This window comes from Schistocerca serialis, chromosome 6 (genome assembly GCF_023864345.2).
Source record: "Schistocerca serialis cubense isolate TAMUIC-IGC-003099 chromosome 6, iqSchSeri2.2, whole genome shotgun sequence".
NCBI lineage: Eukaryota > Metazoa > Arthropoda > Insecta > Orthoptera > Acrididae > Schistocerca > Schistocerca serialis.
Window position 1 is genome coordinate 391,370,902 of NC_064643.1, and position 16,378 is coordinate 391,387,279.

Genomic DNA, 16,378 nt, shown 5'->3' on the forward strand with positions numbered 1-16,378 from the left:
AATTGTAAATTATTGAAATCACATATTTAACAATTTGAAACTTTAGCAGTCATTTTTGCAAAACTATATAAGCACTGGGCTGAAGCGATTTTAAGTCAGTCCGTTCCAAGATTTCGAGCATGGAACCCATGTCAGTCAAAACAGCCATAACACAGTTGTGTAATAATGTGTTTAAGTCAATATGAAACTGGACTGTGAATCAGAACTGTTAATAACACACGCAGATTAACATGAATATGAAAGACAATCAGTGCCTAGATTCTGAGTGTGGAACCAATGGTAGTCTGAATCATAATAACGTAATGGTGCAATGATGTGTCCTCGTGGATAAGAAGGCATACAGTGAAGTAGGACAATTAAGAGTAACTTCTGATTAATTTTAATATTAAAGTGCCATGCACATTGTTCGTATGGGAGAGAGTGATTTTGGTTGGTTAGGTTATACTGCACAGTGACTGTTTTCATATAATTAGAAGGTGAAGTAACTGTATACCTGGTAAAAGAGACTTGATTATGTAATTACCACATGGACTGGCCACAACTAATTCACTGAGGGGCAGGGGGGCGACATTTATGGAAGTAAAACCTATGAAAACAAATGCCTGTGTCAACAACATATTTAATGTGGATAGTGCTGTACCCACCCACACTCTCAGCCAACTATTCGCCATGATCGCTGCCATCGAGGAACTACAACCTGATATATGATGAGAAATGTCACAATGTGATTTGAAATGAATGAATGACCAGTCTAAACAAAGCATATTTTAATACTGTGACCTACTTTAAATCATATAGCACACTAAAAAATGTGTATTCCTTCATTAAATAAGAGTTAGCAAGTGTGAGTATGAAGAGTACTGCACTTCTGATCTTTTTTTGCTTTTCAGAGGACTGTTTGTTGATGTTTATATTCAATAGATTACAGCAAGCACTTTATTAAAGTCAACATTTAGTGTCCAATTTGGTCCATTATAAATGGTTTTTGAAAGCCTGTGACTGTGAAAAAAATAGGTTTGTTTATAAATAAATCTTCTGCTAACAGTCATGATTTTTCTTTATTTTACTTTTCGCAAAAGGCGTTTCAAGAAATGATTCCCATTTTCAAGTGCGTTTTTTGTGTGATTAAGCCATTTCTATTGATGTTGTCAGTGTGTGAGAGACTGCTTCATTTTGTTGACCTGAAACTGGGAATCATTTCCCGAAATGCGTCATGTGAAAAGTAAAATAAAGAAAAATCATGACTGGTAGCAGAAGATTTATTTATAAACAAACCTGTTATAACATATAGTGTACAGACAATGAATCATCTTTTGTTGACATGGAACACAAATTTACAGTTAAACTGTCATCATGTATACATCACGTCATACTGTGATGAGACTCACATTCAAAAATGATGAATTTTGTAGGGATGTTGGGTACCATCTGATATGAATAATCTCTCCTACTACCTGGATCTGTGAAGAATATTTTACAGCAACTGCTGTCTCAAATGATTTGTGAACATTAAAGATACATACATTTATGCACAACGTTTCAACAAGACAATACATTGTCATCAACTACACCGGCACCTTATTTCCTTAGCAGGTTTGTTATTGTTTCATGTGTAAGAGAGTGACTTGCTTTAGGTTTCACTGTCAGCAACTTTTATATTTAATAAGCAGAAGTAAGTATTTCAAATTTAGCGGTTGTTCTACTTGCCTTAGCTATAGGTTTTGTGTCAGTGTTTTACTGTTTTGAGAGCAGGTTCGGTATATCAGAGAAAATCTTAAAGAGGTCATGGTTCTTTAGCAGAAATCTTTTGTTTGAAGAGACAATGATGGTACAAGTGAAAAAACAGAAGAAATTTTCAGTATGAAATCATCGTGGGTGGGGGGTGGGGGGGTGGGGGGGGGGGGGGGAGGTATCATTTTGTTTTGCCTACACACATATAAAATAGCAAGTGGACCTTCCTATACACAAGACATAATTAAATTTCACAACATTTTCATCCATAAAAAAAACTAAATGTCTTTAGTTTGAAAAACCTGTTGACATCAAATTCTTATCTACTACCAGCTACATTTAGCTATCGAAAGGGAAAGCATAGGGATATTTGTCAGCTCAGCACACATTATTTTGCAAAATAATATGTTATACGATACACCAGCTCCTCTGAAGAAGAATAAAATCAACAATGTTAAACTTACTCTGTGACTGTGAGATTTGTGTCTTTTACTATGCGACCATTCATAATTTTCCAGTTGCGCTTGACTAGTAAATTTCCCAGTCCTGACATTAACACAGCCTTTACCAATTCATCATGAAGCTGATATTTATTACATGGTGAGGCATCATCAGTAAGCTTCTCAGAATGACAAAGTATCTTACATTCATACAGATATTCCGAAAACAGTTTATTCAACCCTGTGAAATTAAATAAGTTTTAGTCTTGATGTAAACATTTTATTTTATAAATGATTTTTTCTTGCAATAAATTTCCATCACTGATAAGCATTGAATCTGCAAATGATCATAAACTCTGCAGACATTTAAAATAGGAAGAACATGGATAATTATTATATCTATCAGACTGTTGACTAACTTCATTAAGTTATTTTCACATGTTACATAGAAAATATCAATTATTTTCCCTCTGTCAATTATCCTTACAATTCTAAGCACCTAGTATAATTTTCCATTTTTTCTTATGCTGCACAGTTTTGAGAATAGTTCTGAAAGACACATGTTTAGTCATGAAACTAAAGAATACATTCTCTATTGAAAGAAATTGTTAAACTGCAAATAGGTTTTAATTTTTTCACTAAGAGTAATGTATTTGATAGCTACTGATATCACTACAGTTTAGTGTACCATACTCCACTAATTTGTCCAACTCGACTCAGACTGTATTTTAAATACCTGGAGTTTTACGTATTTCACAACTACAAGAAACTCTCTGGCTTGTCAAACACAAATTTTAAAAAACATCAGTTAAGACAAAATATTTTTAGTTACAAGGCTTTTGAGATGAGTAAGAGACAAGAACACAATTTCAATGTCACCCATCACATCATGAAATGAAAGTTGTAAATATGACAGTTTTTCCTTTTTTTTTAGCGGTTTTGTTTGTTCTATCACTTCATACTAGTCACAGCTCAAACGTACTCTTTGGAAAGTTTTTCTTCAATTGCCATATTTTCCTCAAAAAGCTCTTTATCACAATTCATGCCAGTAAACTTGTCATTTTGGAATTCAGCCAAAGAAACTATTTGGAACCATTTAGTATTGTGCAATGAGATATGAATACTAACTTTTCAATTACATCTAAGGCTGTTTTCACACTGTTCAGGTATGTTGAAAAACATCTTTAAAGCTGAATTGCTGCAATTGGCAAATTTTAGTAAAATTACTATAAATTCCTTGAAAGACCATTTTTATCTCACATTTCTCTTTGAGCCTGGTATGAGGTAACATTTCTGCCAAAAAATGATGCAATCAGAAGCATTTCTGTGTGATGTTTGTTGCTATCCATTTATCACAGTTCAGACACATCATACTAGAAGAAGTGAAATGATCCACCTATTGTTCAATTGTATGCTCCAGAGAGGAAGTATGCAACAATAAAAATCTTTGGCAACTTATACTATGATCTGAAAGCTTTACTACATAAAAATAATTTCAGACACAAACTAAAAAAAATCATGTATGCTCAACAACTATAATTCAATAGAAAAAATTCTAACTTTGTGTTATAATTATTTATATGTGTGTTTCCATACCACCACCAACTCATTTACACACACACACACACACACACACACACACACACACACACACACACACACACACAAAATCAGCAGCAGCAGCAGCAAAGTTAAACACACCAGTAAACAGTAAGACAGTGACTGGACAATTCACAACAAACCAAGTGTCACTGCTATTGTGTATCATCACACAATAAATAAAAGGCACACCAACAATTAGTCATAGTGTAAAAAAATGCTGATACTTTCCTCTCAACTTTTAATTAATTTGCTAAAAGGAGAACACTAGTTTAAAAGTGCTGCTCGAACTGAAAATTAATAACTTTTATTTTCTACATACAAATATTCAGTTACTGTCAATTCCTGAAGGTATGCTTGCTAGAAACTGTGAGGGTTATGACTTCTGATGAGCTGTAATGACACTGCCGAGTTAAGATACCGCTTTATAAAGATATTTAGCACAGTAGACAAATCAAATACTGCATCCACTACAGAAAGGCAATATTATTGTACTTTCCTTTCCTTTCATCTATTTGAATCAGTCATTTACACTGGTTATGGCTCTAAAAAATGTAACTCCACATTGAAGTCGAGTTAAGGACATTAAGAAAATTCTAAACATTAAAATTCAGAAAGAATATAACAATTGGTGTAGCATCTTTTCTGACAATTATAATAAGATAATAATAAGGCACTAGGTACAAACTTCACACATCTTTTTAGTATGTGCACGATACCTATATGCTATTGACTTAACAGAGATGGTGCTGAGCAATAGACAGACACATCATAAAACATAGTACGAAACTTTCTTACTTTCAACATAGATTCCTGCCACAATTAACAAGCATATGGTCACTGTGTGGGCATAGCATAAGACAAGAGGGGTTATGAAATATTATGCTAGAATAAAAACAAGTAGCTGTAAAGATTTTTGGGAGGAATAAAGATCCTCCCCACCTCGAATCTAACAGACACCTTATTACCTTGTGACAATTTTTAACTTTCAATCTTGCCTCACCTCTCTTCCCAACACCATTCTTCAATTAAATTTAAATTAACATCACAACTGTATAAACAGTCATCATTCTTACTTCAAAACTGACCCTGTGCTAATTAACTTTTTAGCGTAACTGTTAACCACAGGGCTTCAGCAACTATCCAACACATCCATCTACGAACAGTGCATCGATACCATCCAGGAAGTCCAATATGATCTTTACTCTCAGAAGAAGCTTGTGAAAGGAAAAGGAAAATGATTCTGTTGGCAAGAACAAGTACACATCCTGCAGTAGCTGCACTCTGTAAAAACTACTCAAAATTACCAAGAAAGGTTATTTAAAAAATATCAAGGGACATGCACATATTTTGTCAGTAATCAGTAATTCCGACAACAGACTTAAGGCTATATAGAATGTAGTGAAACAAGAGACAGGACAACCTGCCACAGAATAGGATAACATCGCAATTGAACTGAATGGAAGGGCTATAAATGATTAATCACTGTGGCGAATATATTTAATAAGCATTTCTTAAATATAGTAAAAGCATAGGAACAAACATTTCAAGAGAAAAAGCAAAACATGTGTGAAAACAGTTACTCTCATAAAATTCAATCATAGGAATGTATCACCAACCTCTCCTTCCAATATTAAGAAAACTACACATTCTCTCAAAAATAAAAGCTCATCTGGTTCTGATGCTTTTTTTTCCCAATAGAGTACTAAAGATTTGTTCCCATTAATAAGCCAAATCTTACCTGAAATTTGTAATCCATTACTAACTCAAGGCATTTTACCAGAGAGACTGAAATATTATGATGTTAAACATCTCTAAGATTGGTGATAAGAGAGATGTCAATGACTGCCAACCTGTATCACTCCTGACATTTTCCAAAATCTTCGAGAAGGTGATGTATTCTAGATGGTATCTCACCTTAGCAACTATAATATCCTCAGAAAATCGCAGTTTTGGTTTCAGAAAAGGTGCTGTACTGAGTATGCCATTTGTGTATTCTCTCATCAAAATTTACAGCCATTAAATAATAAAATAGCATTGGCTGGTATTTTCTGTAACCAAACTAAGGGATTTGACTGTGTGAATCACAGAGTTCTCCAAGATAAATTGGAGTTATATGGGATTGATTCTATAGTCAACTAATGGATAATGTCTATCTAACCAAAAGAATGCAGGAAGATTTAGTTGTAAGATGGCCAATTGGATAGCTCACCAAAAGCTAAAGAAAGATCAGGCTTGATGATAGGAAGAAGGTATACTGAACTGTGAAGGATGAAGTGAAATAGAAACAGTGAATGGTCCAATCTCAGATTTGCAACAGTGAGCAAATGTGTGTAGCCACAGCGTTGTGGTTATGTGGTTACAGTGTTGCACTGCGAAGGGGGAGATTTGTGTTGAAATATTGCTTGAGCCCCCCCCCCCCCCCCCCCCCCAACCCCACCCTGCAAAGTGATCCATGGAACATAAAACTAACTAGCTCCTTTATAAAATGACTAGGTCTTTCTAATGTCTCTTTGCTGTTGCATCATCGTCTTCCTTCACAATCACATCATACCTTGGACAGCCACTTTCTACATGCTATCCATCATCTACAATCCTGACCACCAACGAATTCCCACTAAGGCTAGTTTCTGTGTTCCCAGTGAATGAACTTTTGCTCTTGTGGACAAACATTTTAATTGGCTTGCCTGCAGCCTACACTCATTTATTCAGTCATTCCACTTCATGTTCTATATATCCCATAATTAAGGAGAATCTTGAAAGACTTTGACCGAAAAATGTTACGCACCAACAGGAAGAAGCAGCTACTGTATGCTATGCCTGTGAAGTCCAGTAAAACTTATGACCGGTGCTAAGCTACTTATGTTAATAACTGAAGCTGAAGCTCTTACTTCTAGATGGCTTTATGTATCTATTAAAGGATGCATATGTACATTAAAAGAATAGCTATTTTTCTACATTCCTCAATTCAGTTTTTTGCAATTTTGTGCAAACCCTTTCAGAGAGTACTGGGTGTCTATCTCCAGATATCTGACAGTTCTCGTTCAGGGTGTATATGCGGACAAGGAAACGAATTCCTGGATTCTCCCAGTTAAAAACACACTTTCTCCCGGGTGAAAACACACTTTTTCCGTGTTAAGTAGCGGTATACTATTCCTTGGAACTGTAAAACTTATCAGTCCTTTGATGGTTCTGGTTTTATACACTGGTGTAGAATTTCTGAGCCCTTTAGAAAACGAAACTCAGAAAAAAGACCATTTACGCTGCATATTTTCATATTACGAAAGTATAAATTCGAATTCCACCAAATGCCACATGTTACTTTCCGAAGCATTGAAATCGAGATGGCTATGCACTTTTGTAAGCCAGTCATAGCTCATGTCATGTGATTTCACCAGCTGATACAGCGAATATTCAGAGCTTAGGACACGTGATGTAGTCAGCCAATAGTATTATCACTGTTAAGAAGTGCGTGCACACAAATAGGAAAAGTTAATGGTGTACATTAATATGCATAGTGTTGCTACAAGAAAAGCAGAGCTTTCACATACAATATTCGTCTCTACAATTAATAAGCTGCAAGAGAACTTTCACATATAATGATGATTTTTTTTTGCGACTGTTACACTTTAAGATACATCACACAGAAGTGTTTTCTATCTGGTCATCCTCAAATACTTAATTTTTAAATGAGAGTCAAATGCTCTGTGATTTAAGAAATTCATCACACATTCTCACACTTTGCTCTTCTTGTGTAAAAGGAAATTTACTTTGAAAGTAATGCTTTTCAATCAATCATTCACTATATTTTCCCGGGACCTGTTAGAAAGAGGTTCGTTTCAGCAGTTGCCAGAGAGCGCCAGATAACAGGCGTCACAGTGCTTGCGCAGCTACGATGATGCAGAAGCCCATATGTTCGTAAGTGTAAAACATTAAAAGATTTTACATTATGTCATAAAAGAAACAAGGCATCAGAGGAATTACGTGAACCATACTAAAATGCATAATTCAGCTTAAAGCGCACATTCATGAGTCCAGATTCGGTTGTAAGTTTTCTTGGAGTACCAGTACTGTATTGTCTCGTTTTTTGTTTTTTTTATTTTGGCATAATGCCATACGTGCTATAAGTTGAAAACGTGCTCTTTTGAAATACAGCAAAGAGTTGAAACTAGCCAATAGTGTGGGATTAAACACTTCGTTTCAAATAAATTGACTGCCTCAGCGGAAAAGATTAATAAAGCCATGTTTCTTTAGCAAACCAACAAAAATAACTTCATTGTTCTGCAAGGTGATTAATGCTTAACTGAAATTGTCTCCCGAGGCAGATACCCCAGTTTGTTCTCAGTGAATATCGCAGCTTGCGTGCGACAGTAAAATTTTTCCGGGTAGCATCCTGCTGCTTGCTTATACAGCTAACAGTCACACTTTTCTAGCCAGAAGCGGGAGAAGGTACATGCAAGACTCAACTGCGCATGTGCATGGGTCCACTCACAACTGCTCACACGAATCTAATGTAATCAGTTTTGACGTCATGCTCATCGGAGGCAATTCGTTGTTATGAAGCATTTCATAGTCTTCCTAAAGCCTTTGACACATTTTTCTACTGGCAGACGCTTGTATGAGCACTGTGTTTGGTTGTGTATATGGCGCATTTCCTTTGCAACTTAAGTTATATTTTAGTTTTTTTCTCTCGTTCTTGTTTTATTGCTGCAGTTCTATTCTGCAGTCGCGGGACGCAGTAATATCCTTTGTTAGAGTATTATTTCTTACCAGTCAAAATTACAAAAAATTAACTGAAAACTAAAACAAAACAAAAATATCCTGGAATTCTAAAAAATTCCTGGGCTTTTCCTGGTTTTCTCCCAGATGAAAAAATTCCCGGGTTTTTCCTGGATCTCCCGGTTGTCCCAGGTCGTATATACACTGTCGTTTTTCAGCAGGTCAAACAAATCTGTAACCATTCATGCTCCCTTTGTTGTACATGTACAATATCCCCATTAATCCTAAATAGTATGTGTCTTGCACACTAATATGATCATAGATGGGTCCCATTTTATCTTAATTCACTCTTGTTAATAGCCACTTTCACAACTATTATCTTGCAGGGTTGCAAGTCTATTACTGAAGCACAGCACTCACAGCACTGTTTTATACAGTACTGACTTAGGTCCTTGGTGAGAGAGTTTATTCCACTTTTTGGGCATATAATCACTTCCCGTTTCCTGATATTAGGTGTAAGTAATACTAACTTGTATTCATCTAGGTGCATCTGTTTGATTTCTGTGACTTTCAAATTATGTTTTGCTACCCATAGCACACATATAGAAATACTTACAGACTTTTCCATGTCTTGAAATGAAATGAGAGGCTCATTTTTCGTACTTAAACTTCTTATGTTTCGATGAAAAACTCCAAATACGAGGACTGTTCAATAAAGAATGGCCATAATTTTTTTTTTGACAACGTATCTTTACTCATCCTCATAATTTTGATAGTCCTTCTCAAAGTAGTCTCCCATGGATGCGATACACTTGTCCCAGTGTTTCTGCCAGTCTTCAAATACATGCTGGAAATCATTTTTTGAGAGATCCTTCAAAATCATCACCGCAGCTTTCACCACTGCATCTGATGATTGATAATGCCTCCCACAAAGGTGTTTCTTCGTGTTAGGGAATAGAAAAAAAGTTACATGGGTCTAAATTCAGACTATAGGGAGGGTGAGGGATGCACTTCACATTGATTTTTGCAAGATACTCAACAGCAACATTGGCAATGTGCTGCCGTGCATTATGGTGGTGCAGCATCCAGCCTCCTTCATGGAAATGTGGTCTTTCGCTCCTGATATGGACTTCAAATGTTTTCAGGACATCCCTGTAGTACTGCCCAGTTACTGATGTGTGTGCAGGTACAACCTGCATAATTGATCATCATGTCCACAGGATGTAGATGTTCATATTTTTTCTGTGCCTCAGTATATGACTGAAGGCCAACAAATTTGTATTCCTGGATCATCTGTTCCTTCTTGAAAACAGGTGAATGTGGAGGGTGATGTTTCGAGTAGTTGATACACAAAAGTGGATGTTCACAAGGACTACCTTCATGGAGTGATGGTCCACGATAGCCATATTTTGGGTCTGCTGTGCAGTGGTATGACATGTCCAAGGCGCAAACATCTGATGTACCTTGTAGGCAGTAGGACATACGGTTTCACATCAAACCTGTACACCATGACCTTAACCTCCTCCAGGACATACGGCTAAAATATAGGTGCCTGTATCATACAATTATCCTTGAGCCCTTACTGAATACGTGTGATAAGTACCCCTCAGTGCTGGAGATTAATCCAGAGTTCCTCATCTGGAGCATAAGATCTCCATGGAAGATGATTCGTTGCACCATGTGCAGAGTTTTGTGTGGGGCAATGATCACAGGTACGTCACCTGCAGTAATGTGTCCTTTGTCCATGTAATGTTGTAGTAGCAGTGCACAGCATTAGTATGGTTCCGAACAGACAATGGCACTGTGTCATATCACTGGGTCCTAGAAACCTCTCTTTGAAGGGACAGTGAAAATATGAATAAACTATTATCTTGTCAACTGACTTCTACACAAGGCAATGCATTAAGAGCAAATTTATGAAGAATGCCTATTTTGAGGTTAGTGGAGGCAGTGGACAGAATGGACAAGCAGTACCCAGACTTTTTGCCTGGACTCCAAGTGACAGCTACTGTTGCTAATAACTGTTAATGGCAATTCCAAGAAGTGAGAGACTAAATATACTACTTAAGGACAAATGCCCTCAATGGCACTAATCATAGGTATGAGTTGTCTCTCCTCCAATATTATATGAAAAGCATCATTTGTGGAATGGCTGTAAGGCAGACACATACTCTTGAAATTTCCATTTATACAACTGCATTCAAATGATGTGACATCAGAAGCCAATTGATAACCAAGAAATCCCAATATAAGATATTAATTGCGTACAAAAATTTACATGTGCAACAGCCACAAACAGATAAAAGTTGAATGGTAATTTCTGAGACAACAAAGGAAGTGGCACTTTTTTGTAAATGAAAATCTGATAGTGGTTCACCATCCATTTTTCCTCTACATAACAAAAGTTGCCTGTGGTCAATTGCATCCATTCATATGTTGCTGAGTATGATATAATTTAATAAACTGGGGCAGAGACTAACAGATTAAATTTTACAAAAATGTGAGAGGAACAACTTCACTGGGTATGAAATAAGTGGGTGAAAGACAATATTAAGAGTGATTACATTGATAACACTGAGAAGTGCAGTACTTTTTAATACTATTACACTATGTTTTTATAAAGTAATGCATTGAAATTCAACATTTTGGGTATTCAGTTCACTACTTTCAACAGATACTTCCAGTGCAGTTACACAATATTTATTCATAATAGCCTTTCCTGATGGCCAACTGACAGAATCCCTTCCACTAGCTTACCATCCTCCATTCCATTCTGTGTTGGGAATTAATATTTAGTTCCTGTGTAGCACTGCTGGGCTTCCAGTTACTTCATTTGTTACAGTGCTGAAAACTCAGTTGAATTACACCAAGATAGGCAGTAAAGTGTATACATTTGATATGTCAAAATCCTGTGCAGTAGTTCTTGGTACATGTTTGACACAACGATTAATTATTCTCAGATGTTACAAGACTTCTAATGTAAATGCCAAGTCATTGCTACTTGTATTATCTAAGTTGTTTAGAAATGGTTCTGTAGGCAGTCTTGAACATATCTATGCAAAAGCTAACATAAATTCTGATTTTGTAATTTATGTACACTAGCTCTCTATCTCAGAATTAAACAGAGGGTTTTTTAAGAACTTTATTCCTACTCATCTTACAGCAAAATGGACCAATGACCTTCAATTTAGAGCTTCATCAGCGAGAATGCCACACATTACTCGTATCAAACAATGGAAAATCCAGGACTGAATGCAACAATACCAAAGAAGGAAAGTTACTACTAACCATATAGTAGAGATGCCTTAATGGCCGAAAGCTATAATTGGTGAATCTTTTTGTTATGCCTATCGTGACTCAGTATCTCCACTATATGGTGAGTAGCAACTTTCCTTCTCTGGTATTGACACATTACTCTTATTATAAAACAATTTACTTATTAATTAAACCTGCTGTCACCCTTCTGCTAGAGTCCAGCTTAACTTGAAGAAGAAGAAGAAGAAGAAGAGTGCAATAACAGAAAATTCATATGTTTAGCATTATTCTTTTATTTTTTCCAGCTAAATACAAGGAAGAAAACAATACAATGCTTTGTGCAACTGGTGATAAGATATTATACTCACTGGCAATAAGGTCAATGCTGGGAACATTTATGTTCATATGCTGACAAAGGCTTCTGAAATCCCCAGTTTTCATTTGCCATAGCATTCTATGTATTTTCCACAGGGCAATATGATCACTTGTTGAATGGTGCTCTCTTTTAGTTTCACGGATGTGATCCTTTTCTGTGAGGGCACCTTGAAATAGATCCACTTCTCCACTGAGAACTGTTGTAATGGTAAGCACTGGTTGTGTACACCTGGAAAAATGCTTTCTGCTTTACAGGAGTCATGCAATAATCAGAAGAATATTTTTAATGTTTGAAAATTCACTGCATTTTTTTAAAATAAACCTCATGAAATCCTCATAAGCTGCTTACAAGAGTTTTGCACCACCTATATATCTGTGGACTTAAGGAAATGAAAGAATAAGCCTTATGCATGTATATAAAAATAGTTTTACTGTGAAATAAAACAAAACTAATTAAAATCAAAGTAGCCTGCTCTTTGCACATTAGAGAAATCAGTATATGCTACTGTGTTGCACGTTCTAAACTGGAAATAGGTCATCAAGGTATGTTGACAGCCTGAACAGCGTATATGAGCTGTATTATATTATTCAGTGTTGGAGACATAGCAAACACTATTGAGCTGCACCGAGAACGTAGGTTTACTTACACCTCTACTACACAGTTGGCTGTACGTAGTAATTTCCTGTGCTCAAAAAAGTGCCGAGTAAGAGGTTAAAAAATCAAAAGTAAGTAATTTTGAGGGTAGTATGAAACATTCTGAACAGTCTGTATAAACTATTATTAATTTGTCGAACTTTTAGTTTGATAATATTCAAAGATAGACATCCATAACTTGTATAGTGTTGTTGATTTTGAATATATTTTCAACTTCATTGTGCATGTGCAACAGATGATATCTCTGTTTTTCAAATATTCATTCCTAATATCTAGAATTCTTTTGTAGTTTAATCACCCATAGTTCATTCCAAAAAGCGTGATGGTACTGACCTAACTTAATAAAATTTAATATGAGTTTCTGATGTTACTTTATTCTGAATAGAACCTCTAATGGTACCATTTAGGTAACTGGATGTCAAAATTCTGTCTTTTTGATCTAGATCTCCTCTGGACATCAACATGATCCCTAAAAATTTAAATCTGTCTAGTTGCTTTATGAACCTGTTTTCTATTTCTATTTTTGCCCTTACTGGTTTTTGTTCTCAGACAGCCATGACTTATTTTTGTAGTGATATTGACATGTTACATATATGATATATTTTGTGAAGTTCATAGGCAGTTCCCTGTAGTTAGTCTATACTATTCAGATTAAAACTTGTTATTCTGTATCCCCTCTGGCCTGGATGCTTTAAAGTCACAAAATTTTTCATGTTTACATTTGTAATCCTACCACTAGTGCAATAAACAGGCAGTGCCTGCCATTAATATACTGTTATTAAATATATTTAATTATATTCCAAAAGAATTTGTTTATGATTGTCTTATTATTATTATTATTATTATTATTCCCCACCCACCCTCCCCATGAGGCAAACGAGAATTGCAGCCAACTGACGTTTGTCTGCCACAGAGTATTAACTGGCACATGCTTCACACACTAAAAAGCAATGAATGGGACAAACTCCGTAACATCACAGACATACATAGTTTCTCAGTGAATGTTCAGGATCTGTTAACTGGTCTTGGTTCTCCTGACAGGCATCTGTCAAAGTTATTTTTATTTTATTTTATTTTTATTTGCGAATTGATCACTTAGGATCACACTACAATTTCATTTCTTCTTTGTCTTAAGTATCCTCTTTCTCCAGTACTCTTTCATATGGACGCTGTGCTGTTGCTTCTGTTGATCCGTCCAAGATCTTCCAGTCTTCTTAGTTCTTTCGATTAGGAATCCTTCCAAGCTTCGAATGATGGTCTGGACTGTATCCCTATTTAACATCTGAACTTCCTGAATGCTGAACCTTTCCAGATCCTTATGAGCTTCCTTAATCCATGTCATCATCATTTCCTTTTTCCACAGGTAGTCTAATATTCTTTTGGTTGTCTGGTTTTGTCCATTCCGTACAGGTGTCCTAGAAATGATAACCGCCTCTTTTTCAAGGTCTCCAAGATTTTATCCACCTTTTTGTACATGTCGTTGTCTCTCCGAAGTTTCCAGCCAGTTTCAGCCTGGGTTGCACCTATGATTTTCCATAATATTCTTCTTTCTAGTACCTGCAGCTTTTCCAACTTGTAATTCATTGATAGGCACTCACTGACATATAGGCACTCTGTTTTTACCACAACACTGTAGTGCTTAATTTTGGCATTCCAAGAGATGCACTTTTTGTTATAAATGTTTTTAGTTAATCCTTAAGCTCTCTCCATTTTTGGGATCCAGCCCCCACAGCAGCTTTCTCCAGTCTGTTCTCTTGTACAGCTTCACTGAAGTATTTGAATATTTTTACCCCCTCAATCTGTCCATCTATGTTTTAAGAAATTGTGGTCCATGTTTGTCACTTGTCATGACTTTGCTCTTCTCTTTCGAGATCCTAAGTCCTGTCTTGCCAGCGATCCTTTTGAGTAGGTTGACTTGTATGGCCGCTTCTTCTATGTTCTCTGAAAGTATTGTAAAATCATCAGCTAAAGCCACGCAACTGACTTTGATTCCTCCGAATTTTCTTCCTAGACAGATTGGGTTCATCCCTTGATTTTCAAGTTTGGAATTCTAAATTCTCACAATCTTCTCCAGAACAGAGTTAAATGGTATTGGTGATAATCCATTGCCCTGTTGCACACCTCTCTTTATTTCAAATGTTTGGGACAATTCTCCCATGAACTTCACTTTGGAAGTTGTGCCTGTTAAGGTTTTTTTTAATAATGTTTGCCAGCTTGTTTTTGACCCCAAATTCTCAGATGATCCTACCTAGGATCTCTCTCTATCCACTGAGTCAAAGGCTTTTTTGAAGTCAATGAAAGAAACCACTATATTTTTGCCATTCAGCATTCTGTGTCAGATTCTTGATTTCAAATTAAAAATTTGTTTGGCACATGAGCGGCCTTTCCGGAATCCATACTGGAATTCTCCAAGTTGTTTATCTAGGATTCCTTGAGTTCTGTTCATCAGCATATTTGAGAGGATTTTGTAGGTGACTGGGAGTAATGACACACCTCTGTAGTTGTTTACATCTTGTTTGTCACCTTTCTTATGGAATGGGTGGATCAGTGCCATTTTCCATTCACCTAGCAGTTTTTCTGTCTCCCATATTTGCTGGGATTTGCTAGGATTTCCGGTTCTGCCCATTTCAGCATTTTTGCTGATGTTGTCTTCTCTGATTGCCTTGTTGTTCTTGAGACTTTTTAGGGCTTCCTTTAATTCTTCTTTTGTTGGTGGCATATCATCATCTAGATTCTCAGGAGGAGCCAGTAGTTCCAGTTTGTGGTTGGAGGTGGGCAGTTGAGCAGCTTGTCGAAGTATCTGGCTAGTATATGGCAATTTTCTTGATCGTTGAATCCAATTATGCCCTGTTCATTTTTGAAGCTTACACTTGGGAGCTGATATCCTTTGAGCTTGTCTTTAAAAGTTTGAAATAAATCTCTGCTATTATTTTTGTGAAGCTGTCCAGGGGATTTTGTATCATCAAATGTTCATTTTACTCTGTGGAATATCCTTGATGTTTCTTTTGTTTGTTTTCTGAAATGTTCCCAGTGTTCCCTATTTCCTGAACTTTTCCATGTGTTGATTCTTTTCAAGTGCTTTCTCACATTCTTCACTCCACCAGATTGTCCATTTTGTCTTTGCCAGACTGAGCGTTTTCATTGCGGATTCATTGAGGTGTTGCCAGGTCTCTGTTCTAGGGAAGCGGATTTTTTCTCAGAAGTTACTTATGTCTTGGTTGATGTTCATTTGGTTGGTGTCATATTTGGTCACTTTGGGTGTCTCTTTCTTTTCGTGGGAAAAATGCATTTTAACTATGGAGAGGTAGTGATCAGAGTCAAATTTACCACCTCTGATTACTTTAACATTCATCATTTCTCTAATGTTTGTCCTGGTTATTCCTACATGGTCTAATCGGACTCTCCTAGGTTTGGATTTGGAGATACCCATGTCTTTGCTTTTCTTGCGAGTTTTCAAAAATTAGTTGATATCAGCTTCAACTGGAAAGTTCTGAAGAGTCCAATGAGCATTTCTCCATTCTGATTTGTTCTCCTGTGTGCTGGGCAGTCTCCTGCTGTGTGTCCATATTTTCTTCCTGTCCCAATCTGTGCACTGTAGTCTCCA

General features: G+C 36.3%; 1 protein-coding gene across 3 annotated transcripts in view; it reads right to left on the minus strand.

Moving 5' to 3' along the window:
• Window positions 1–16,378, minus strand: part of LOC126484184 (ATP-dependent RNA helicase DHX30-like) — a 317,910-nt gene that overhangs the window by 69,931 nt on the left and 231,601 nt on the right. For all 3 annotated transcript variants that reach the window (XM_050107597.1, XM_050107596.1, XM_050107598.1), the window contains 2 exons: window positions 12,113–12,348; window positions 2,196–2,412 (listed from right to left, as the gene is read on the minus strand). In XM_050107597.1, coding sequence (XP_049963554.1) covers window positions 2,196–2,412; window positions 12,113–12,348 — 453 coding nt within the window. The remainder of the gene's footprint in view (window positions 1–2,195; window positions 2,413–12,112; window positions 12,349–16,378) is intronic.